Source organism: Daldinia vernicosa (genome assembly GCF_022497035.1).
Source record: "Daldinia vernicosa strain CBS 139.73 unplaced genomic scaffold F5Y00scaffold_30, whole genome shotgun sequence".
Lineage (NCBI taxonomy): Eukaryota > Fungi > Ascomycota > Sordariomycetes > Xylariales > Hypoxylaceae > Daldinia > Daldinia vernicosa.
The window spans coordinates 32,525-57,230 of NW_025953946.1; the positions used below are offsets into that span (position 1 = coordinate 32,525).

Consider the following 24,706-nt stretch of genomic DNA (forward strand, 5'->3'; position numbering starts at 1 on the left):
CCAGATGTTTGTGGCTTAATATGCTGCATAGGTCGTATAGGTCGCATAGGAAACGGGCTAGGTCCGAGACATGCAGGCAGGATCCTTCGTCTCGACGCGCGCATGCAGATGAGATTCCTCGCAGGACTAAACAAGATGTGACGGGATCGAATTTGCCTACTTTTGGAAACTAACATTTGTTTTGATTGGAGGCAATCAATTCTTATCGATAGGACTACTAGAGGGCCCAAGCGCCTGGCGGTCCCTCTTCGCTGCGCTCAGAGGGAACCAAAAACCTGGGACAAACCAAAATTCTGGGACAGCCTTGGCAACAAAATACCTATTTCTCATATAAAATCCAGATTTCAACACCTTATATCTAATTCAATAAAATAGATAAAAATATATTTCCAATACAAGATATATTACAAATATTCCATTCTATATAAAAGTATTTTTTTCGAATTTAAATAAAAATAAAAATAAAGAATGGTTATTTTTTTCCAAAAGAATTTGGTCGAATCCGAGTATCCCACATATACCCCATACACTTTCTAAAAAACACCACACTATAACAGCCATAACTTGGCCAATATTACAGCTATAAACATGCAACTTATATCAGAATTTTTCTTATTTTTCAAATAATTTTTCAACATTAAAAAATTCTCTATAGCTACAAAATTCGTCAAGTTGGGGTTTTTATTAACCTAAAAATGGTTGAAAATGTTAGTGCAGCCCATACATTCTACATACTAAACACTATCTTGTCCCAGAATTTTGGTCTGTCCCAGGTTTTTGGTTCCCTCTGAGCGCAGCGAAGAGGGACCGCCAGGCGCTTGGGCCCTCTAGTACACAGGAAATCTTGATTCTAAGTGGGGCAAAACTGAAACGACAGCAGCTGCATTGGGCTAAATAGAGTAGTTGCTGTGGTGACAACCCATGTAACAATAGTGGAGTTATCTAGCGGGAAACTGGCAAATAATAACTCGCGCTCAATTGTTGATCTGCCTGAATGGGTTTACCTTCATCTTCCCCTCCATATTACTTTTCTTAGACAACGCCTCGGCCGGCCTCTAAAAGCGAGACACATCATCTTATCAACTATCAACTGCGAAATCGCTTGCATCACTTGCATTTGCATTGATCCTTTGCAAAAAAATATTCCCCGGAGGCCACTTGCGCATGCAAAACGCACAACATCGCTTTGGCGTAACTTGATCGCCTGGGATGCGCCGACTGACCTCACCAAGCTTCTAGGTTACCAAACTAGAAAATACTCATTCGTTAACTTGACCAGATCTTCTTGATATCGAACCACAATCTGCGGTAAGGCCAGTGCGTCACCGCTTGCAAGCTTGAAATCTGCTTGACCTCCCTAACAAAACTTGGATACAATTCATGAATACAAACAATTAGGCATCTGGCCATCTGCTACTGGTATCGCATTCAAGATGGACGCGGGCTACCTTTCTCAGCAGGTTAACACCATAATCGGTCAGCTCCATGGCCTCTTCGACGAGATTGGCGTTGCTAGTCATGATCGCGAAACCAGAGAATCGGAGGTGAGCCACACTATATCGATTGCATCGACGAAAAACTAATAGGAGAAACCCAAAGCTCTTCGCAGCGCTCTCCGAGACTTTGAACAATCAGGTGAAACAGGTAACGCTAGAAAAGAAGGAATTAGTCGAAGAGGCGCAAAGACTTATTACTACAATCCGCCAAATGGAAGCATCCCTTGACGGTTCCAGGTCACAACGCAGCTACACTCCCGAGAGTGATGATCTTCGGGTCACTTTTCCGCTCACAAGATGCTTAACGGTGTTAAAAGAGAAGCATATGCAGATAAGCAAGCTTCACCGTGAACGATTCGAGCAAGTTAAGAGTAAGTTAAACTCAATCATCGCAGGAGGAATCTGAACAGGGCATTTCGTTCTAATCTACTTGCAGAGCTCGTACAGGCATTAGAGTCTTACTCTTCTCATCTCGAACCTACATTCATAAATATTACTTTACCACCCACGGGTCCGAATCAGTCTATTCCCCCGAATTTCGATCTTTCCCCTTCATACGTTAATAAGTTAGACGACGAATTTACGCGAGTCTACGAAGAATATACCCGACGTGTAAATACAGTCAAGTCTCTGTCGGAACATATTATCCAACTATGGGCAGAGCTTGGTACGCCTCAAGCTCAAACCGACGGTGCGATTGTAAAGTATTATCGCGATGCCCCTGAGCAGCTCGGCCTGCACGAAGAAGATCTATCTAGACTTCGTAATAAGAGAGACAAGTTGGCGGAGGAGAAGAAAAATCGCGAAAAGCGTCTCAAAGATCTCAAGGTGTCCGTTGCGGCGCTTTGGGAGAAGCTGGGTGTCGATGAAGCGGAACGTAAGGCGTTCCTAAATGGCAACCGCGGCTGCGGCGTCCGACAGATCAACGAATTTGAGGACGAATTAGCTAGGCTGAACGAGCTTAAGCGTCAGAACTTACACTTGTTTGTGGAAGATGCGCGATGCAAACTCCAGGAGCTATGGGATGCGCTGTACTATTCAGAGGATGAGATGCTCGAATTTACGCCGGCTTTCTCTGACGTTTACAGTGACGCGCTACTGGAAGCTCACGAACGCGAGATCACTCGACTTGAGACTTTACGGGAACAGCGAGCACCTACCCTAGCCTTGGTTGAGAAGCATCGTACTCTTGTTCACGATCGAGATGAGCTTGCAGCATCCAGTCAAGATGCATCCCGACTTATGATGCGCGGCCAAAAAGGAGAAAGGCGAGACCCAGGAAAGTTATTGCGCGAGGAGAAGATGCGAAAGAGAATTGCCAAAGAGCTTCCTAAAGTTGCTGCAGAGCTTGCCAAATTACTAGAAGAGTGGGAGGACGAATACGGTCGCCCATTCCTTGTATTCGGGGAGAGATACCTCGATCTTCTAGAACCCGAAGCTCCCAGACAGCTACCAGGCCCAAGATCGAAGACCCCTGCAGGCCCTCCGCCGTCGGCAAACAAGGTGCAGAAATCAGCGCCGCCACCTAGCCGCACCAACAGTAATGCTAGCAAAGCGGGTACTTTTCCGAGATCGAAAACGCCGGTAGTGAATGGTAACGGCAACGGCACAATCAGGAGAGCACCTCCTGGCATGCAGGGACCCAAGGACCCCAAGGGCAGCCCATCCAGGATACCAGCTCGCGCTCCTTTATCTAATCTAAAGCACGGTAACAATTCTCCCGAAAGACCCCGGCCAGAATCGCGGGTCCAAGGCGTATTACGCCCTGGACATCCGCTCTCGCGCGCTCCTCCGCCTAAGATGAGAGACCTAAACTCGCCTCCCGAATTAGAGACCCCAGTAAATCCCTACCGAAACGTGGGGCTTGGTTCAAGCACTCATATCCGAGCTGTTGAGCCGGACGATGTGTATGATGATCGAGCGTACGAGCGAGACTCGTACCAAAGTTATTCAAGATCTCAGTCGCATCAAGATCCGCATATGTCAATACAAAGTGAGCGACTTGCACAGTCATCCTACCCTCAAGCACCTCCTCCGAGACAGATCTCGAATACGTCTACGGTGGTAACTGGATCTGAAAACTGGGAGACGTATGACGATAATTCGGAGCCGGAGGCGGACGCATCTGATGCATACTACGCCAAGGTACGAGCAGCAAGAGGAAAGCGATTCACACCAGAAGACCCATACTCACGACAGCAAGCAAATGTACCGAAGCGATATCGAGGTATCCCGCCCCAAATGCCACCTGGGCACGGTACGATAGATGCCGAAGGCAATCGTATCATTTCGGGCAGCGAGTGGACTGATGAAGATGCCTACTAAGCATTTCACTGCTCTTCCTGCTAAACTATTAACGAGCGATAACGAGCAATTACGAGCTTTGAGAGTTACGCAACCCACCGTTACGATTTATGTGACGCTTCTCACAACCTGTCAGCGATGGCGCTCTTCCGGATTCTTTTACATAATATTCTTGTCACGTTTTGATACTGTTTCTGATTTGCAGACACCGGTTTTTGCTTCTTATGTCTTATTCCGCTTCTTGTATTTGTCTTTAATTGCATTATGATGTCGTTCGCCGCGAGGCCACCTAGGTGAAGTCCTAACATGGCGAACTTGACGTTTGTCAAAGCTGGTCGATAGCACATAGCACCCGAATCGTGGTACTCATGATAGCTTTAACTTGCCTGGTATTACATACTCTCTGGAACATAATCGGAAAGGGGGTGAAAGGCGGAGGGTAAGCAGGCGGCTAAAGGGGGTGAGGAACATTGGAATCGGCGTCGGTTCATAAGGCGTTCAAGATGGGGGGCGAATAGGCATGTTGAGATTCATATTCCGGCTTTTTTCGTCGTAGCTGAAATTAAAAAGCCGGCTTGAAGCTGGTATTTCCTCTTAAACGTGAAACCATTATAATGTGAAAGTAGTTATGTTTATAATTGTTAATGTTTATAATTGCTAAAGTCGAGCCCATCGACGATATACCCATTTACTTGATATGCAGTGGCATCGCATCGCATCGCATCGTAGTACCACCTAACTAGACTAAAACACAGCAAGATTTATTAGGTGCATGTAGTGTACCTACCCCTGATGCAAGACCCCAGATATCGGAAGTCGGGGTTCTTTAGCGTGTTATTTTAGGATACGAAACCTTATCAGATCGTTTTGTTTCAGCCTTCAGCCCTACAGTATCTCCCAACCCTCTCCTTACTTTACTCCATTATCCATTAGCCCCTGCTTCGAAATGGTTTAACTACCTAATCTTTTTATTCTACAACTACCATGTAGGATTCTCTCATTGTTCCGATGTCACTCGTTGCGCAACAACATATTGACAATAGTTTTATATCCTACCTATAAACAACCTGCCTATAAATGAACCCCTTTTCATCGAACCTCCAATCTAGGCGGTCTCCTCCTATCAACGGGCCTCATGAACGGATCAGGGGCCCTTAATCGGAGCCGATTGCCGCCGAATCCATCGGGAAATCACGATGATGCTTCTTATAACGCCGCCTTAAAAGGTGCTTCACTCGCCTTTCAAAAGTCCGCACCGAGACAATTACCTACGACCACTCCTTCTCGAAATGTCGATAACCGAGCTCTTATCGCAGCCACCTCAGCTTCGCGAGATCATTCCCGAGCAGCTAGCCGACAGAACACGGGTAACAACAGCATCCACGGTGCAAACAGTAGTCTTGAACATGAGCAACGGACAAGAAGCCAGCCTCCGACACAGCATTTACAGCCACCTTTGAACCGCAACTATGGTAGCTCCTCTTCCTTGGGGTTTGCGAGCAAGCAAACTACGCCAGACCCCCGTTCTCCATCCTTCATAGCTGCAACCTTGGCCGCCAGCAGATGTACTAGTCCCGTCCATCATAATCAGACAGCTCAGTCACATCCGCACGCCCAGCAGCCAGTTAGAAAACAGCCGAAATATAGCTCCGATGCCAACAGTGCTACCAGTTCAGTGACGAGCCTCGACTTGGCAACAGATATGACCTCAATCCCTCCTACGAACGCTCTTATATCGATGTTTGAGAAGAAGAGAGATGATACAGATCCTGTTAAGAAAGACGTAGAGGTGCCGGAGAGTTCGAAGTCGCTTAGGACAGAATCTGTGACTCGACCTCTGACCCCTCCAAGGACCTCGAGCTCTATTCCTAAGAATGACCTATCCCCATCAAAACTAGCGAGCAATATAGCGTGGCAAAGAACACCATCTCCTTCGGTTTCAGTTATGGGGCCAGCCCAGGAGGGACATCGCCTGGTTCAAAATACGGCTATCGAAGCTAAGGCACGCCCTCCTACTCCTCCACCAGCAAGGACGAAGAACAAACCCCATACGCCTTCGCAACCTAGAGCTCTAGAGTCAAGTGGTAAACCACGCGCTTCTACACCACCAATATCTATTGGAAGTGCGGATACCGTTATTCTATCGCCTCGGCCAAAGCGATCTACTTCCCAAAAGATTCTATTAAACGACATACAGGCACAAGATACGGTGCAGCCGGACCAAACATCTAGGCCAAGACCGCAATATCCGGCTCCGTCGCATGAAACTACCGTGCCATCCCTCCGGGAAGATGATCTTCGTCGGAGTTCGATTTCATCTAATGACACCTTTGTCTCTGCGTCATCAATCCCAACACTCCACCCTAGTTCCCCAGATAGAAGCAGATCTCGACCATCAACCCCTAACACGACACGACAACGGCGGCCTCCATCAACACGGGCTATATCTACAGAGATTACTTCCACTGGTCGTCCGCCAGTTCCCCCTCGGCGACAGCCGCACATGAGCTCTCCTAACCTACCCCTAGATTCACTTACCGATGCCATCGTAGCGGGCGCTCTCGCATCGTCCCGCATAACGCCATCAAAGACCCCGCCGTCGAAGCCGCCGTCCCGTAAGCAGACACCGCATATGCGCCAGACGCTGCGCCATCCGCCTAGCAAATCGGACGACGAAGAGGTGACTCGCTCGCGCCACCACAAACCTCTCGGGAAACTAGGCGGCAATAAGCACATTCACCACGAAGGTGAGCGTCGCCGCTGGCGCGAAGAAATTACACTGCGCGAGCGCAAGCGATACGAGGGCGTGTGGGCGAGTAATCGGGGCTTACTACTCGTTTCGCCAGACGCGAGGGACTCCCTATCCGTTCCTACCTCTGCTCCTAACGAAATAGAAAAAGAAAGGGAAAGGGAAAGAGAACTGGAGCAAGCCGTAGCCAATGTAGTGGTGCGCGATATCTGGGCACGCAGCCGGCTACCGCCGGACGAGCTGGCGGAGGTGTGGGACCTAGTGGATAGACGTGGACGTGGATATCTAGACCGCACGGAGTTCGTAGTTGGGATGTGGCTTATTGACCAGAGGCTCCGCGGACGCAAAATCCCGCGCAAGGTCTCGGAAAGTGTTTGGGGAAGCGCTAGGGGTGTGAGGGTTGCGGCGCCAAAGGGGGGTAAGTAAGCTTTTTGCTTACACTTCTACTGGTAGTGGTAATGGTGGTTGATAGTGCTATTACATCGAGCAGTCGTGCTTTTCGGCGAGGCAAGTAAATAAATAGATGGGAACGTGAGAAGGCGGGCAGGTTGTGTATAAACTGGAGATTGGATAAGCGCATGGGATAGGAGAGTATTGATACCCCCGTATAAGTTTAGAATAGAGTTATTGATAGTGGTACTGGTTGCCCATATATTAGTAGTATTTATAATGACCTAACCTACTTATCTTCGTTTGATATAGTGTATATACACCGTTTTAATGCCGAAACATTGGAGTATTAGTTCCACTACGATAAAGTTGAAGAGATAGAGCTTTCTCAACTTAAAGACGTTCATGGGTCGGAAGAGGTTAGAGTGCTTGAATTGAAGTCATGACGTGGGAATTATAGCATAGCCCGTTCTTCGAGGACTTCCCTAATAAGCCTCATTGACTTCATCTAAATCCTCTAAATTCTAAATATCCAATAATTTCTAACAAATTTTTTTCTTTTTCACCACTACATACCAGATAAAAACGATACCTCGACTTCCTCGACTGAGTCTATATAGAACTAGTTAGAGTTTGACTTACCTCAGGGGCAGACTCATTCCTAACCAAACCCTCCTACGCGCCATTCACGACATGTCCAGTACGCCCCAAGGTGGTAGCAGACCAAACGAAGAAATAAAACGACCCTGACGAGGAACAGACGGAAGAACATCGTGAGCAGGCAACAAAAACAACATTAGGAAAAGAGAGCGACCAACCTGCCAAGCAGCCAGATCCGCAACCAAGCCCCAGCAAATCTACTGGTATTAGATCCGATGGTCCCGGGTCCCGGGTATACATATGTGAAGAGAAGGGAGCTGGAGCAGGTCAGCATACGGGATAACTGATAATCATTAGCCTTACGGCTTATTTACCGTTTATTTACTAACATAACCATAGAAGGAGCATTTTAAGTGATCTGTTCTTCAAAGTACCTTATCGACACGTTTCCGACGTTCTAGAAAGATTCGGGAGATACGGGAGATACGGGTAGGAGTTGTTATCTGTAAGGATCCACCTACGTAATGGCGCATTTAATGAAAGGGTAGGACCAAGAGTGATGATTGGACAACAAAGCCACAGCAACGGTTACTAGCCTCGTCACGCGGATCCCTTCAGTGGCTAGTCACCTACACTAAGCTTTCTTTAGGACCTTAGCGTCCGGCAGTTCCTGAAACACCTAGTCCCAGCACAGCTAGCGTCACGTTTAGAGCTTAATTACAGGTAAGCAAGGTAGGGGTGGTAGGGGGAGTCCAGTTTCCAGAAAGGCGGCGCTTGTGCGACAGAAACGTAGGAGACTTTTATTATTATGATTACACGAAAACAACTCCACGGACTTCTTTCTATTTTTACACAAATCAAAGGGTCCTTCTTGCACTTTGACCAACTCACTTCTGACTAACTACTAACTGAATTTCTTTTGTGGCCACTCTCAATTCTTACCTTCTTGCGACTTTACAATTTTCTACACTTACAACCGATGCGCACGCTGATTTGCTAATGTTTGACGATTACTACCGCAATTCATTCTTAAGCACTTGCTTAAACGTTAATTGCATTGAGCAATAACCCTGAATCTTGTTGATCCGTTGAGGGGCATTCCGACGCCCTTTTAACCTTATTGGTCATTGACTTCGGCCGCTTCTACATACTTCTTCTACTAACTCCCTTCTCTTTCGCACTTTCGCATATTCTCTTTTGCATATTCTCTCTGATCTTCAGTTGAGAAACTTCACTTGATACTTGTCCGGTCCCATTCTTAATTAGCCTTGCACCATTTTGTCGGGTTAATATTTCGTGGTGTCCAGCTGCTCAGCAATGAACCGCGTCGACTATCTTGAGCTACTCAGACCTTCATCCACTTGACCCCCTGGCATTACGATTCAGATACGATATTTGGGTATCAACAACACGTTACTCTTATTTGTAATTAGACCGCGGTCGACTCAACTAATCTAATACTTGGAGACGGCAAATCTACCTATCCGGAGTTCGGAGACGGGCCTTATTTTACGCGTTCCCAAGAGCTTACGATGGCCGAGACGGCGACCCAATCCCCTGTCGACCTACCCACGAATATATCAAATCGAGGTGCAACCATTGGTGTTCCTCCCTCATCCGCGATGGCAGCGCCCGCAAATTCCCAAATCAACCGTGTACGAAATCACTTCACTGTACCGATGGCTAGCCCAGTCAATCAGAACGGAAGCTTCGAGTTCGACCGCGTGCTCAAGTCCGGCTACGTCCAGAAGCGAACCCAGAAGACCAAGGTGAGTAGTCACATTATACCATACTTTTATCCTGAAGATCATAGCTGCTGGGGTACTAAACAGCGATGCTTGACAGACTTGGAAATCCGTTTATCTTGTTCTTCGACCCAGCGCCCTCTCGATATACAAAACGGACAAGGAGAGCAAGCTTCGGCACAAGCTCTGGACTTCGGAGCTCTCTGCCGTCACGCTCCTCAAAGACCCCAAGAACAAGCGTCATAACCTTTTCGGTCTATTTTCGCCAGCGAGAAACTACCACTTCGAGGCCCCAAGCGCGAAGGACGCGCAGGAATGGGTAGACCTAATTAAGACGGACGCCAAGATCGAAGAAGAGGAAGAAGAGATGTTCTTAGCAAGTCCCATCATTCGCCGACAAACGTTCGCTCCCGTTGGTATGTTGCAGAATGGGTCAGGAACAACGCGGATCTTGTCTCCAGATCACGAAAGGCCGATCTCTAGTTCACCCGAGCCTATCGATCCGAGATCGTCGCGATCTGCACCATCTACGAGAAGACTTTCGCACAACGATTATTCGGGGCTATCTGGAAACGAACTTGCTTCGCATTCAGATATATCCGACAACGAAGGACGAGTGCACGGCGCATCCATCGAGAGCCTCAGTGCCCGATCACCTGCTACGTCGGGAACGCAAATAGAGACGGGCTCGAACAATCGACCGATTTTAGGAGATAGGAATGCAAGTCAACTTAGCGGCCTTAATCTAGAGAACGATCCGGATCGCATCGTCTGGCAAGGCTGGCTCTGGTTGCTAAACAGCAAACGCGGCGTTAAGCAGTGGAAGAATCGCTGGGCAGTTCTCCGACCCCGGAATCTCATTCTGTACAAAGATGAATCCGAGTACAAAGCCTCCTTCATACTATCCCTATCGGGGATAGTTAATGTCGTGGACATCAATCCGATCAGCAAGACGAAGTCGCACTGCTTTCAGGTTATCACGGACGAAAAGACGTATCGCTACTGCGCCCACGACGAGGAGTCGCTACTGCGTTGTCTGGGCGCCTTCAAGAGCTTGCTCTCCAAGCGGAGAGAGTTGGAAGCGCGGGCAGCTGCCTCGGGGAACGTGGCGCCGCCCAACGCAACAGCAGCATGATGTTATCATGCAAAGCATTGTTTTTCGTGATACCCCCGTAGGAGCAATATGGTGAGATTGCATTTGGAACGTGGTATGGTCAGGTACACAGGCGAGGGGCGTAATACCGTCTCGGTGCTACGAGCTAAGAGCTAAGGGTAAATCTCGCATAGGAGGGAGGTGTTACCCTTAACGAAGTGTTACGATACAGAGGCATTCAGGCGTACGCATGCTCTGCAGCATGATAATGACAAGAGTTGTACAACTTAATACTGCTACTGCTGCCCATAAGCATTGCGATGCAATAATACCGTGTGCTACTATATTAGCTAATATAATATAGACAGTTTTATTTCCAAAGAAGACTTGATAGTGATCCTATGCTAGACTCGACTCGTTATGTGCCAACAAGTAAACTAACCACTTAGCCAGGGAGAGTAATGAGATATGGATGGGAGCTAACATGAAGCGAAACTAAATGCACCGATATAGCCGGCTCCTCCCACATAGCTACGGACCTACCTAAAATAGCCTCGTCGATCCGAAAGGCAGTCGGAGTTAGCCCGGCGGCGTAGTTCCACACATCCCACCGCCCTAGCTTATACTAGACGCAGGCACGATGTGCGAAAATCGCCGCAAGTAAGGATCGTCGAGATCTTTACTCGGGTAGGTAGTTAGTTATTTAGTTAGCTACATACCTAAGTTAGCTAGTTAGCTGTCGCGGGGAGATAAGGAAGGAAGAGGCAAAAGGAAGACAGACTAGCAGTAGCTAAATTTCTGGAATGATTGGTTGGTGATTGTTGATTTGTATGTACGAATTATTGAATACAACGGCCTGGTCTCTTTTCACGATAATATATAATAATAACAATAACTACATAGTACCTTAGCCTAGGTAGTTAAATTATGTAATTTGTAATTTCACATGGGAAAAGCGACGAAGAGAATAGGAATTATGTAGGTAACTTGGGTACCTATGTAAAGCAGTCGGGCAGTTGGAATTAGGTTATCACCCGCCGATGGCAGGTCACCCGGACCCGACGAGACCAGGTACGCAGGTGATTGCGGTATAGTGGCTGGCTAGGATCAGATCAGAGGTTCGGTGAATGAGGATGAGGAGGCACGACATCAACGGCAGGTCGAATTGCTAATGATGCTGATGCTGCGATGCAACCTGCCATCGAACCAAAATTATATTTCAGCTGGTTTGGTTTATTTTATTGTGTACAATACGCAGACATGTGCGTATATTACATTAGGTAGGCTTTTACATAGGTGCATGTTTTTACTCACCTACCCTATTTACATCAATACCTACCTAACCATTAGCTAACTGTGGCTGGCGCTCCCCACAGCACGCCGGCGTTCCATCCCGTCCAGCTCGACCGGCGTCAAGCCACTCCTGCGAGGCATGCAACTTAACCTTACCCCTGGCGAACCTATATGCACTAGACATCTCATCTCCAACGACTACGCAGCACAAACACAATACAACACAACAACACACATCTTTGCCCTCCCCATCCCCTCCCTCCTCTCCCCGATTCCCCACCCCCAAAATCCTATGTAGCTTCGCTATTCGACGGCCGCTCTCCAGTAAACCAGCCAATCAGCCGCCGCCGTCATGCGGTCTGCTATAATGACCACCCTTGTCTTGGTCGTGACGGCGCAACCCTTGTCTTTGGAATTGCCGCTGCTGCTGCTTGGTTGATTACCTAGATCTTGTTTTTTTGGTTTTTTTTCGACCTTTTCCCTTTTTGGGGTTTTTTTCGACCTTTTCCCTTTTCTGGATTTTTGGAGCTCCCCCCTTGCGCTGCTAGCTTATGTATGTACATACATAGTGGGCTGGCTACCTGGTTATTGTGATGTTCTTGGATCCCCTGGTTCGACTTCTCGTTGGATGGGAGAAAGAGAAAGAGAGAGAGATGAGCGTGGCAATGGTAGGTATATGTCGGCTGGCTGGCTGGCTGGCTGGCTGGCTGGCTGGCTGGCTGGCTGGCTGGCTGGCTGATCCCCCTGGCTCCATTGGCGCGTTAGGTATAGTGTAGAGGTATAGTAGAGGTATAGTAGAGGTATAGTAGAGTTAGTTTCTGCAACGAAAGTAGCAGGTATTGCCTATGCTTCTATCTCTGATGAGGGGCACTTGTTCCTGATCTCCAAGTAAGATCCCCTATTGGGTCAGGGTCAGGCACGTCTTCTTTTTTTCTCTTTCCCCCAATGTGCGGCCCCTAGGTCTCGGCCTTGACCGATCTCGTGGCGAGAATGTCCGTCCCTGGCTCGGGGTTGCGTTGGTCATTAATCTGTTGGATCGGGAAGGTCGATGGGTTGCCAATGCAGGTAAGGCAGGGTAAAGGTCAGGTAGCGATGTGGAGAGCTAGCTGCTCGGCTTAAAGGCGCGTCATCGTGGTCGTCGGTCTACCGTTTTATGTGATGCTGTCTTGCATCTAGGAGACCACGTTCTGGTTCTTGTCCTTTTTTCGGCTGGGCCTGCTGGTCGTTATATACGGCGGGAGATCCGCATTCCAGATCGCTTTTTCATCTGGTTTCTGTCGGTAGCTAGCTGTGTCGCCAGACTCGCCCGCTTGAGAGACTGGTGTTGAGAGCGCTTCGACGCCTAATAATATAGTAGTTAGCTGTGCAAAGAGAATCCCGTATCACGGCACACATACGCTCGAATCCCAGTATTCAACCCCGGCTGAGCAGATACTGTCAAGATGAAGCTGCTCTCGCTAATCACGGTCCTAGGAGCCGCCGTGCTTCCGGCGGCCCTTACCTCCGCTCAGAAGCTGCCGCTGTCAACATCGTCGCGATGGATCCTGGACGCAGACGGCCAGCGCGTTAAGTTGCGCTGTGTTAACTGGGCCGGCCACCAGGAAGCCAACTTGCCCGAAGGCTTGAACAAGCAGTCGATCGACTACATCGCCGACTTCATCCAACAACAAGGCTTCAACTGCGTGCGCCTGACGTACTCGATCGACCACGCCCTCAACCCGGACGTCCTCGTCTCGGACTCTTTCGTCAACGCCGCCAGCGCAGCAAACGTCAGCGCCACTGACATGAACAGCATGTACTCCCAGGTCGCTGAGAAGAACCCCTTTGTGAGCGGCGCTACTACACGCGCTGTCTTCGAGGCTGTCATCGCAGCGCTCTGGAAGAGGGGCGTTATGACTATCCTAGACAACCACGTCAGCAAGGCGAGTTGGTGCTGTAAGTAGCCCCTTTCCTACTACATCCCTCTTACCCCTTAACGAGAAACAAAGAGGGAAGATCGGAATCTAACAAGCGCCAGGCAACATCGACGACGGCAACGGCTGGTGGGACGAAGGCTTCGGGTACAACGACTGGAACAGCCGCTTCTTCAAGACGCAAGACTGGCTCAACGGGCTCCAAGCCATCGCCACCTGGTCCGTCTCCCAGCCCGGCGTAATCGGCATGTCCCTCCGCAACGAGGTGCGCGAGTGGCTCCTCCAGGGCACCAACGGCCGCGCCGACTGGTACAACTTCATGACGCAGGGCGCGCAGCGCGTACACGGCGCGAACCCAGACCTCCTGATCATCATCGGCGGGACGCAGAGCGCCACGGATCTGACGCACCTGCGCGTCAACAAGCCGCTCGACTTCAGCGGGTGGCAGGGGAAGCACGTGTGGGAATGGCACGCGTACTCGTTCACCGTCACGTTCGCGCTGGCCAAGGGGAACTGCAGTCTGCTCAAGGAGACGTACGGGCTGTTCGACGGGTTCGTGCTCGTCCAGGACGAGGCGTACACGGCGCCGCTGATCCTCTCCGAGTTCGGGTTCGGGATGACGGGCGGCCCAAACGACGGGCTCTCGGACGACGACAATAGCTACTTCCAGTGCCTGCGCGAGTATGTCACGGGCAACGACGGCGAGTGGGCGCTGTGGGCGGTCCAGGGGTCGTATTATGTGCGGCAGGGGGCTGTGGGCGCGGAGGAGAGCTGGGGGCTGCTCGATGCTGATTGGAAGGGTTTGAGGAATGCGAATGTGACTGAGTTGTTGGCGCCGATGTTCGAGGTTACTCAGGGGCCGTGAGGGGAGTCGTGAGATGTTGGAGGGGGTAGTTCTGGGTATATATTTTTGAACTCATGTTTTTGAGGGTTCTTTTCAGGTATATATATAGTTTGATCGGAAGTGAGATCGAGGAGGAGGATGGTATGTATACTTGACGATACCATTGGGTGGTCGCTCGGGTTGGCGTGTACTGGGCTTGGTTCTGATACCCTTTATTTACATCCTGCCTACAATAGAGCATACATAAGTTGTTACTTACAGTTTCCATCTTGACCATTGTGAGGAGAGGGACAAGAGAAGATTTTGTTGTAGACAGGAATCCCGCGTATATAATATAATATAATAATACGCGTATAACACCGCCCCCTTTCTTATATAAGCCGTCCGTCCGTTATTCTGCTGCCTGGGGTCATATGATGCGGACTGCATGCGCGGTGATCTCGGTACGGAACTACATACATATGTATAAGTTGATGATATAAATACAAAGTGACTTCCGGCAAGGCCCGCTAGAAATATATTTATCACGTTGCTGGCGCTACCTAGGTACCTACATTAGATACCTAGGTATGTACCTTAGGTACGTGATACCTACATACATTAGGTACATATCTAACGAAATAGCAGCACACTCCATCACTCGGAACCGCGTAGCCGCTCTTGCTAGGCAGTTCTGGTCATGCGGTTCCGAGGAGCAACAAACTTCCTGCAGGGTCATTGGGGTCGCTACCCAGTTTCTCCGGGAGGGTTTTTCGCGGTGCTGGGTTCGAGTCTTCGGATTCACTCCGCCGTCTTTTTTGATCTTTTTTTTTTTTTTTTATCTTTTCTCGAAGAATATTTTTGCATGGAAGACAGACAACACTTATTACCTTGGGGGATGTTGCCTATAGGTACCTAGGTTACTTGGGCACTTTTACTTTTCCATTGCAGAGGCATTATTTCTGGTAATTAATATGTAAATACTCATATTTATGAAATATGAAATATATCAGCTACTGTTAACTTGAGTTCGGATAACTACGTCTAGCGTATTAAAGTAAAAGCAACACCATGGTTAGTTACGTAGGGAGAAGTGAATAAATATCGACTTATCCAAGGCTCTTCCTCGTTCCTTTACGAGCTCAAGATAATTACGGTTATGATGTACAAGACGATAGATAGGGGTGTTAGGTAAAGAAATATTTTCGATATGTTGCGTTCTACCTAGTCATGTACCACGATCATTCGAATCTAGAGACTACGAGCTACATATTATCGTAAGGTACCTAACTAAGGTAGCTAATTTTGTTATGGCCAAGTACCCGATCCCTGCCAACCGCATCACAGATCTCGTCGTCGTGCAGCAGATGGCAAGAAAACACGTACCTAGGTAGATACACCCTCCCCGTTGCCAGGCAGCTAGCTAGCTAAGCTGCCTTGCCCCTCCGCAACATACCTAGGTTCATAATATGCACTAAGAAGCCCTTCCATCACCCCTGATCTGCAGCTGCGAGGTCAAAATGGCCATTGGCCGAGTTGTTACGGAAGTAGGGATAGAAAGAATTCCTCGAGGAGTTTTTCGTACGGCTTAGGTTCGATTCTACTGCAGGGCGGCAAGAAGGCCAACTTGTTCTGGTCAAGTGCGTTGGATAGGATCTAGGTTCCGAGCTTTTTTGTTAATTGTATATTTTTTTTTCTTGAATACCTAGAGCTTTTAAATCTTGTAGATATTGTTTTCTTTTTTTCTTTTTTTTTCCTCTTGCTCGATAAGCCCTCAAGCAAATGGAAGCATCATATAGGCACTTCGTATTCTCGAACTGTGCTTTATTTGTCGACTTCAAATGATACGTAGTTTTATTCCATTAAGTGGATTTTATCTACTATTGTATAGTCGTATATAGTTATACCGTACTCTATTTTATATGTATAACTGATCTGCTAAGGTAGACATAAAAAGCATGGGAAAACAGTGACTACCTATATATACTGAGAATATCCTTTGCTTTAGATATTTTATTTGTAGTCCTGGCACTATCTCCTGATTTGGTTATGTTAATCTGAAGAAAGGAAAATTGGAGACGGCTAGTTGTTGGAAGCTGCCGTTATAGATGTAAAGGAGAAAAGTATAGCACACTATAGCGGGTCGGTGATTACCCAGGTGGTTAAAAGCCACCAAAGTTAACTCCCGGCTGAAGGTCTGAAGTACCTAATATATATTATTTTAGATCCTTAAACCAGCACCCACTGTCAAGCACAGCTTGGTCTAATGAACCGAAGCAAGCTTCAAACGCGTGTTGCGGGTTGTTTTTTTCTGCCTTTCTTCAGTTCCAAGGCTACTGTACGCTACTTAGGATCTTCTATCACTAATTACTCCATCGCCCAATATATTCTACCGACTCTAGTCCCGACCAAGGCCGAAGCTAAGAAAGGGGTTGCTTGAAATGCCCCCTCCCCTGGGATGTGACGGTGATATACCCCTTTTCAAGATTCGCTACCGTAGGTTCTTCGTTCTTTCCACTAAGAACGGTGATATAAACCATTCACCTGATCTGCTACTGGAAGTTGAAGTATTCTTCGTCAAAATGTGCTAGATCCGCGTCGTTATTGTTGTCGAAGTACATCATATCGTCAAAGGTACTATCATTGACACCTCCGCCTCCCAAGTCGAACATGTTGTCCGTTCCGCCGTTGGTATTGTCCAGGTTGAACAAGTCATCGAGGTTTGTATCGGTTTTATCTTCTTCCTTTGGTTGCTGTGGGGCTACTGTTATGTTTTTCTGACTGGTTCCTGCAGCGGTCCCTACAGTAGTGTTGCCAGGTTTAGAGGAATCTAGTGGTATGTCATGACCCCCTACCTGCGGAGCGAACGTAGTTAGATCAAATTCAGGCATCGGAGCCGGAGGCGCGCCCGATGCTTCAGTGTTCGATGGCGCAAGGGAAAATTGCATGTCTGTGAAGCCCAGCGCATTGCTACCCCCTGCCGCACTAGTATCGGCACCTACGGCGTTAGCAGGCACCAACATAGCGTTCAGAGTCGCGTCCTGGGCGGCTTGTGCTGCTGGCGTAGTTTGGACCTGTCTACTGGGTTGGGCACTCGGCGCTGCTGGCTGCGGTTTGGTTGTAGCCGCTGGTCCTATAGCAGATGGTTGAGGAGGTTGCAGCCGGGGGATCTGCGGCGGAGGCACCGGGGTTACCTTGATGGGTTGAGCTAGCTTGGGCGAAGGCTTATGTAGCTGCTTTGGAGAGGGCTTCACTTCGTTCCTAATAGGCGGAGTGGCTCTAACTGGTGGCCTGATAGCACTGGCCGAGACCCGTGGCGATGGCTTCTTGTCGCTAGAGGTCAGGTCAACTACGTCAGCAGACATGCCCATGCCCATACCCATGTCGGGGAATGGGGCTGTCGGCTTATGCTCTTGCTTGGGAGCAAAGGCTGGAGCGCTCATGGTGTGTGCCGCTGAGGACGGCAATTCCATCATTGGTGCCGGTGGTGCCACAGGTTGCGGAGCGGGAGCTGGAGCTGGAGCTGGAGCAGGAGCGGGAGCAGGAACGGGAGCTCGGGCTGCATGTAGCTTCTCCAGATCCCGCAGAATAACGGCCTTGGCCCTAATCTATCGATGAAGTTAGTCCGTACACGGCCAGGAGCTACACGAATGATGGGTACATACGATTTCGCTTTCAAGGTCGTCCAAGGCATAATGATAGGCCGTCATGGAATCTGACGTCTTTGCGCGTATCGCGTTGCTCGCGCTAACGTTTCTTGGACCATCCTTGGCATTTGCTTTGAGATGTTTTCCAGTTTGCACCAGCTGCGATGATACTGTGTTAAATAGGTCGCTCGGTTAGGATACACTTTAGTATTAAACAACTTACAACTTCGTTGAACATCTTGTCTAGGATCTCGAGAGGATCATGCTTTGGAGCCGCCATTATGGCCGATGTTCGTTGTAACGTATTCGTATTCACGATGGACGGAGCATATATGGTGGTGGTATATAAGGTAGTTGAGTGCTGCCTAAGTAGAAAATATGTTGAAGTGCTACTGGGTTGATAATTTGATAGCAATTGCTGTCACTAAGATTGTAAACCCAAGTTTTAAGTGAATAACTAAACCGGGATTTGCAACTTGGTTACTTATACCCACATACGTATTCCGTAGAATAAGGTTCCAACCATGGAACTCCGGACACTGTGCCCCACTAGTACCTAATTGGTTCATTCAACTCCGTAGGGCTGCCTTGGCCTGTGGCTGGTGACTAATGAGATGCTTAGTCCGTAAAGTACATGTATCTATCAGATCGGCTACTCTATCTTAGGTTGATATTATTAAGTTATACTATAGGAACAAGTGACAAGTAAAATATGTATATTACAATATTGGCAACGATTATACTGTATGTTTCATCAGAATTAGAGGTACATGTTTGTTGGGTAATTATGACTTAAGGTATCTAGGTACATATACCAAGCTCTGATCTGTAGACAAAGTCGCTATATTACCTATTGTCGCGAGGAAGTATGGTTACCCTTTGGCAATGTCGTTTCTGCATGCATTGATATGGCCCTGTAATTTCTACTTCTATTAAGTTGAACGAGTAGCCGCCTAATAAAACAAGTCATACACTAAGATGATTAGCCCAACCCTAGTTCAGTGGTGAGGCATTCAGGGTGAAACTATAAGCAAGTGAATGATATGGACAGGTTGCATATTTCAAATCTTGATGCATTTTAGTTCCATATGTACAGTTACGTATAACCTACATAGGTACTTAGATACCCAACAATGTGGGGTACCTAAACTAAGCGCACATGCAATTCTAAAGGTTAAAGGTTGGCAGGTCGGATAGGTCAATCACCCCACGTTTGTGCATTATTACCTAAGCCGTCAAGATATGTACCTAGGAAATGTACTTCCTTACCGTAATATGGGGGGTAGCAGTAGCCGCATATATACCGCTTATTAAAGCGTAGCCGTACTTATCCCACTCAATGCAATAAGCGGCTCCCGATTCTTACGTTTAAAGAGTTAAGTGACTTAAATATTTAAGTGGTAATATTACCGCTTACGGTTTAAACGCTCCAAATATTTGGGGCGCTAGGCCAAGCTGAGCCGTACTAGCGCGGCTCTAACCAATGAGCTGCTTTTGCGCCGCTCGCATCTCTGCGCCACTCCCGATTTGAGCGGCTCCCCTATTAAGCGGTACGTACGGGGTATTATTACATAACCCCGGGCGCATAGACCAGGTTATACCCCATAATTACATGTCCACACGCGTGCCCGTGATATGTATGTAACATAATATGCCCGTGGTCTATTTGAAAAACACGTAACCTTCCAATTAAATCAATCGTATACCGTAACCCGTAATTCATAAATTGTAACCCGTAGCCCGTAGCTCGTAACCCGTAACCCGTAATCGTAATTATAATTACTACCAGAAAAAAAAGTCATACAAGTAGATTCCCATATAAAAACGTATGGGAATATACCTTTTAATTTTTATATGCACTTACCTGGAGCGGTGCACGTGCCGCTCCCTGGTGGGAGCCGCTCAAAACGGGAGCGGCGCAGAGATGCGAGCGGCGCAAAAAGTGTGAGGGGCGCACGAGCCGCCACGAGCCGCTCATTGGTCGAGCGGCTTACAGTGCAAGAGCGGCGCATCAGTTGTACCACTCAAAAAATATTGATTAGCTCCTAGCGCTGATGCGTATGAGTTTGGTGAGCTTCACGTTTTTCCCTAACATCTGGGAGCGGCTCATACCTGGGAGCCGTATATATACTGTATATATACGGCTACCACTACCCCCCCAAAGACGCTAAGGTTCTTTCTTAGATGCTTTGTGTGGCTTAGCAGCCTCATCTGCGAACGAAACAGCCAGACAGCCTGACAACCCCACATTTCTGAACAAGGCTTCTCCACTTATCCATCAAACTCGTCTGAAAAAAACCCAATCCCAAGACGCATCTGCTATTAGACCCCGTTTGCTTCCCTTTCCTTCCTCCATCTCCCGTATCGTGTGCAGAAATTCCTCACGTATTGTCGGTGCCGTGTGTTGAAAATCGGGGGACTCCTCCTTTTAAGGCAGTTTCCTTTTTCTCTTCCTTCTCATCTTTGTTCTCGTCTCGTCGCCGTCGTCGTATTTTTTCCAATCCGTAAAGGTTCACTTTTATCATTTTCCTTACTGTCGTCGGTCGCTTGAGGCGTTGTATCTGCATACGTTCCTGCTCCGCCGCTATCAGATCCCGCCGACAGCAAAGCGAACATCACTCTTGGTCTCTCTTCAGTCTAGGCGGCCTTTCTCATCCTTGAGTTGCGAAGACCTTCTTCCTCTACACGTCTTCGACTAGAATCGCATTGTATCGGCGTCTCATTCTCGAACAAGTTCCTTTCGAGATTTCTCTCTTCGATAAGAAAAAGCTTGCCTTCTTCCGTCTCCTACTCGCCATTGCGCATTTCCGCATCCCATTTGCACAATTCCGATAGATTCGCCAACCACGAGCGCGCCATTGTATTCAAGAAAAAAAAAACCTGGGGACAACAAGATCGGATCTTCAATACCCCACCTTTTCCTCACATTTTTTTGTTCACGACCTCAACTGAACGAAGCTACGACAATTTTCCCAAGTTGATAAGAATTGGGAGCCTTTTTTAATCCAGAAAATCGCACCCCTCCTTTTTTTCGCAAATCAGCATTTTCGCTTGCTCATTTCTGTCGCATTACAGCAACAAATTAATTTTGCACGACAATCTTACTACATCATTATTAAACAACATCTCAGTTAATTGTTAGTTCGCAATGGCTGATACTTCTGCCACTTCTCAGCTACCTCCGCCGCCGCAGCCTAATGCTGGCGCGCCTGGATTTGACAACCAGAATGGCCAGGCCGGTCCTACCCACATGCCGCCTCCGCCTCTTCACATCCCGCCGAACACAAATCCCATCCCTACAGCTATCACCTCTCCCATGTCTGCCGTTGACAAGGGAGGTGTCATGTCTCCTAGCAGTGGTGGCCCATTCCCGCGACGTGCGGCACCCGAACCTAACAAGCGCGCCTTGTATGTAGGTGGCCTTGACCCTCGCGTCACAGAGGATGTTTTGCGCCAGATCTTCGAAACCACCGGACATGTTCAAAATGTCAAGATAATCCCAGACAAGAACGTACGTGATATTCCAGGGCCTGTGCCGGTATTATAACCATAGACCCATTATGTGATAATTCACTTTTAGACATGCGCTAACTCTTTACTATAGCAGAAGGGATATAACTACGGTTTCGTTGAGTACGATGACCCTGGCGCGGCCGAGCGCGCTATGCAGACGTTGAATGGTCGACGTGTCCACCAAGCTGTAAGATGTCCGCTACTGCTACTACTACTAAAGGATGGGATTAACACGTGATTCTAGGAAATTAGAGTCAACTGGGCCTATCAGTCCAATACTACTAACAAGGAGGACACATCGAGCCACTTCCACATCTTTGTCGGCGATTTGTCTAACGAGGTCAATGATGAAGTCCTTCTGCAAGCCTTTTCGGCTTTTGGAACCATCTCGGAAGCTCGCGTTATGTGGGATATGAAGACTGGACGTTCCCGTGGTTACGGCTTTGTTGCTTTCCGAGACCGCGCGGATGCTGAGAAAGCCTTGAGTTCGATGGATGGCGAGTGGTTGGGTTCCCGTGCAATTCGATGCAACTGGGCCAACCAGAAGGGGCAGCCTTCAATGGCTCAACAGCAGGCGATGCAAGCTATGGGCATGACGCCTACTACCCCCTACGGCCACCACCATTTCCCTACCCATGGAATCCAGAGCTACGACATGATTGTCAACCAGACGCCGGCTTGGCAGACTACCTGCTATGTTGGTAACCTAACCCCGTACACCACTCAGAATGATGTCGTCCCCCTCTTCCAGAATTTTGGCTATGTCACCGAGTCCCGATTCCAAGCCGATAGAGGCTTTGCATTCATCAAGATGGATACTCACGAGAATGCCGCCATGGCTATCTGCCAATTAAACGGATACAATGTTAATGGACGACCTCTGAAGTGTAGCGTAAGTTGAATTTCTCCTGTGATTGATGGAAAATGATATTAATTATATGGTAGTGGGGTAAAGACAAGACTCCCAATGCCCAAGGAAGTTTCGACCCTTCGCAACAAGCATTTAGCCCTCAAAGTGCCCAGGCGTCTGCGTACCCAGGCACACCCTCTACCTTCTTCCCGCAATACGGAGGTATGTAATTTCTACCCCGCTTATTCCTGTTTGGACTGCTGTGCTCACATCTATATTAGCGGGTCAGTATGGTGGTCAGCAACAACCCTACGGTGGACCGCCAGCTCAGTCGCCTGCTGGTTATGGAGCGCAGCCCATGGGCTATGGCGGTCCGCCGAGCGCCGGAGGTTACGGCCGCGGTCAACAGCCGCCCAACCAGCCGTGGACGCAGCCGCCACCTGCTCAGAGTTTCAACAGTGGATATCCTGGATACCAGGGTTAGCGGTCCTAGGGGGGGTTGATTTCTTGGTGGAGCGTCTGGTTAACAAGTTCCCTTCGGATGTGCACGCTACTTACATTCCCCCCTATTTTAGTCTGGTTGCTCAGTAGATGGATGCACGTTCGAGCATAGACCCTTTAGGTATTTCGATGGAACGTAAGCCACGCCAAATTGGGGGGTTTTCTCTTTAGATGACACATTCCAGTTTTTGCTTGTTACTTTCTACTCTTAACATTTTCTATCTTTTTGCTATTTCCGTGGTTGTGATTCCAGCTCGGATTTTTGAAAATCTAGGGCTTTGATTATTGTTTGGTTCCGTTCTGAAAAGAAAAAAGTTTCTGGCATTTCCTTAAACGCTTCTTTGATACCTCCGAGCATTTATTGATACAGGCGCAACGATTTTCTCGCGTTGAGCCTGACGAAGTTACGGCGCTATTATTATTATTATTACGATTCTCTTAAGTCCCCCTTCAGGCTGTGGGAGCAGGCTTCTTGATGGCCTACGAGGAATAAAATTTCTCTTTTGATTATTAGGGGGAAAAATGACGTAGAGGTTTGTTGTTACGATACCTCTTCATAGGGGCGGATGTATGTAGTCCCAATCGAGCGGACTGGTTGGGAAAGAATAGCCACCAGTTTGTAGAGCTCATGAACAAAGATGATAAGTCAAGTCGGAATACCTAGGCCAGTGTTTTCACATATTCCTCCTATTCTGTCTGGTGTGGTATATACATGCGCAAGCAAACCTCATCCAGATTTAGAAGAAGATTCTATAATTTAGTGGACTTAGGAGCCAGGGGGTAAGTTGGATTAGGAATATAAGAATCAGAGGTGTTGTAATATTTCTAAACTCTACGATGCACAGACTGCCTTCGAATGGGCTATGTATACGTGATGCGACACCTGCTAGGTTAAACGATCTTCGGTTTAAGGGGTGAGATGTGACAATTTGAACGACGAGAATCCTTGCTGGTCTGGCGTCATTTAGGCTGAGAGCTTTGTAATCATGCCCAACCTCAGCTGTTATTGCTGTAACTAGATTAAATTAGAAGAGCTTTTCTTAACGTCCAGTTTAATATTATCTCCGGAAGATCTGTATAAGATAATATGCCTAGTTTCATTAAAAGGTAATATCAAATATCTCAACCAAGTTATCTATCCTAACGGCAGCTCGAGGACGTGATAGTGGTTCGGTAGACGGGTTGCTCTAAAAGCTGGAACACTTCCATTGGCGTGCCACGACCGGCCGGACCGGCAAAGGTAAAAGGTAGTATCGCAGTTAGATCGACGAATTGTGTGTAATGCCGCACAAGGGGAAAGCTGTCGAACGAGCTAATCTAAGAAAGCTACCTATAAGAGGCCTCTAACTTTCGCATCGCATCATATTTCGTGGACCGATGCTACTACTCCTTGCTAATTATGCTGATTTGGAGACATTTGCCATCATGAGATTCCGGAAAGCTTCTAACTACCTAGATGAAACTGGGAACGGCTTGGGGGAAGGGAAAGAGAAGTTAAAGGTTCATAGGAACGTAAAGAAAGGCCGACAGTCGGCTCCTGCTTTGATTACCTATGTGCTTGGTTACGTATGTAGGAGATACCTAGGTATATGAGGTAGGTTACAAGTCATGTTATTATTACTGTCTCCACTCCCATGTGTTTGTTTCGATCGTTCTCGAGCGGTACATAGGGACCTTAGTTACATGAGATTGGATAGGGGCTCTTTTTATCTTTCTTGTACTTGTTCCTTGAACAAATGCTCGAATATATTAATAAAAGGTGGTACGTGCCCGATACAAAGGCAGGTCT

The 24,706-nt window shown here is 48.0% G+C and overlaps 6 protein-coding genes across 6 annotated transcripts; 5 read left to right on the plus strand and 1 right to left on the minus strand.

Moving 5' to 3' along the window:
- The first annotated feature begins 1,042 nt into the window (after positions 1-1,042).
- Positions 1,043-4,503, plus strand: F5Y00DRAFT_239862 (microtubule associated protein-domain-containing protein). The gene is made up of 3 exons (XM_048008147.1): positions 1,043-1,544; positions 1,600-1,867; positions 1,933-4,503. The coding sequence occupies exons 1-3, from the start codon at positions 1,434-1,436 to the stop codon at positions 3,819-3,821; spliced, it is 2,268 nt and encodes a 755-aa protein (XP_047863790.1). The 5' UTR covers positions 1,043-1,433; the 3' UTR covers positions 3,822-4,503.
- A 187-nt stretch (positions 4,504-4,690) lies between these two features.
- F5Y00DRAFT_239863 (uncharacterized protein) lies at positions 4,691-7,246 on the plus strand. The gene has a single exon (XM_048008148.1). It carries the CDS (start codon positions 4,936-4,938, stop codon positions 6,973-6,975), a length of 2,040 nt encoding a protein of 679 aa, XP_047863791.1. The 5' UTR covers positions 4,691-4,935; the 3' UTR covers positions 6,976-7,246.
- A 1,915-nt stretch (positions 7,247-9,161) lies between these two features.
- F5Y00DRAFT_253660 (PH-domain-containing protein) lies at positions 9,162-10,419 on the plus strand (the record flags this gene model as incomplete). Its single annotated transcript, XM_048010078.1, has 2 exons — positions 9,162-9,308; positions 9,385-10,419. The coding sequence occupies 2 exons, from the start codon at positions 9,162-9,164 to the stop codon at positions 10,417-10,419; spliced, it is 1,182 nt and encodes a 393-aa protein (XP_047863792.1).
- A 2,038-nt stretch (positions 10,420-12,457) lies between these two features.
- Positions 12,458-14,677, plus strand: F5Y00DRAFT_239872 (glycoside hydrolase family 5 protein). The gene is made up of 2 exons (XM_048008149.1): positions 12,458-13,605; positions 13,688-14,677. Exons 1-2 carry the CDS (start codon positions 13,113-13,115, stop codon positions 14,446-14,448), a joined length of 1,254 nt encoding a protein of 417 aa, XP_047863793.1. The 5' UTR covers positions 12,458-13,112; the 3' UTR covers positions 14,449-14,677.
- A 1,665-nt stretch (positions 14,678-16,342) lies between these two features.
- Positions 16,343-18,503, minus strand: F5Y00DRAFT_239873 (uncharacterized protein). Its single transcript, XM_048008150.1, has 3 exons — positions 18,277-18,503; positions 18,072-18,212; positions 16,343-18,014 (listed from the first exon to the last, which is right to left on the minus strand). Exons 1-3 carry the CDS (start codon positions 18,331-18,333, stop codon positions 16,959-16,961), a joined length of 1,254 nt encoding a protein of 417 aa, XP_047863794.1. The 5' UTR covers positions 18,334-18,503; the 3' UTR covers positions 16,343-16,958.
- Positions 18,504-21,201: 2,698 nt separating this feature from the next.
- F5Y00DRAFT_253663 (uncharacterized protein) lies at positions 21,202-22,900 on the plus strand (the record flags this gene model as incomplete). Its single annotated transcript, XM_048010079.1, has 5 exons — positions 21,202-21,564; positions 21,658-21,753; positions 21,811-22,458; positions 22,512-22,638; positions 22,698-22,900. The coding sequence occupies 5 exons, from the start codon at positions 21,202-21,204 to the stop codon at positions 22,898-22,900; spliced, it is 1,437 nt and encodes a 478-aa protein (XP_047863795.1).
- Positions 22,901-24,706: the final 1,806 nt, after the last annotated feature.

Bases quoted from the DNA above. Each gene is read 5' to 3' on its own strand.
- F5Y00DRAFT_239862 (XM_048008147.1), top strand. From the start codon at position 1,434: ATGGACGCGGGCTACCTTTCTCAGCAGGTTAACACCATAATCGGTCAG. The intron at 1,545-1,599 runs GTGAGCCACACT...AGAAACCCAAAG, and splicing joins GCGAAACCAGAGAATCGGAG to CTCTTCGCAGCGCTCTCCGA. The intron at 1,868-1,932 runs GTAAGTTAAACT...ATCTACTTGCAG, and splicing joins ACGATTCGAGCAAGTTAAGA to AGCTCGTACAGGCATTAGAG.
- F5Y00DRAFT_239863 (XM_048008148.1), top strand. From the start codon at position 4,936: ATGAACGGATCAGGGGCCCTTAATCGGAGCCGATTGCCGCCGAATCCA.
- F5Y00DRAFT_239872 (XM_048008149.1), top strand. From the start codon at position 13,113: ATGAAGCTGCTCTCGCTAATCACGGTCCTAGGAGCCGCCGTGCTTCCG. The intron at 13,606-13,687 runs GTAAGTAGCCCC...AACAAGCGCCAG, and splicing joins CAGCAAGGCGAGTTGGTGCT to GCAACATCGACGACGGCAAC.
- F5Y00DRAFT_239873 (XM_048008150.1), bottom strand. From the start codon at position 18,333: ATGGCGGCTCCAAAGCATGATCCTCTCGAGATCCTAGACAAGATGTTC. The intron at 18,213-18,276 runs GTAAGTTGTTTA...GTATCATCGCAG, and splicing joins ACAAGATGTTCAACGAAGTT to CTGGTGCAAACTGGAAAACA. The intron at 18,015-18,071 runs GTATGTACCCAT...CTTCATCGATAG, and splicing joins ACGACCTTGAAAGCGAAATC to ATTAGGGCCAAGGCCGTTAT.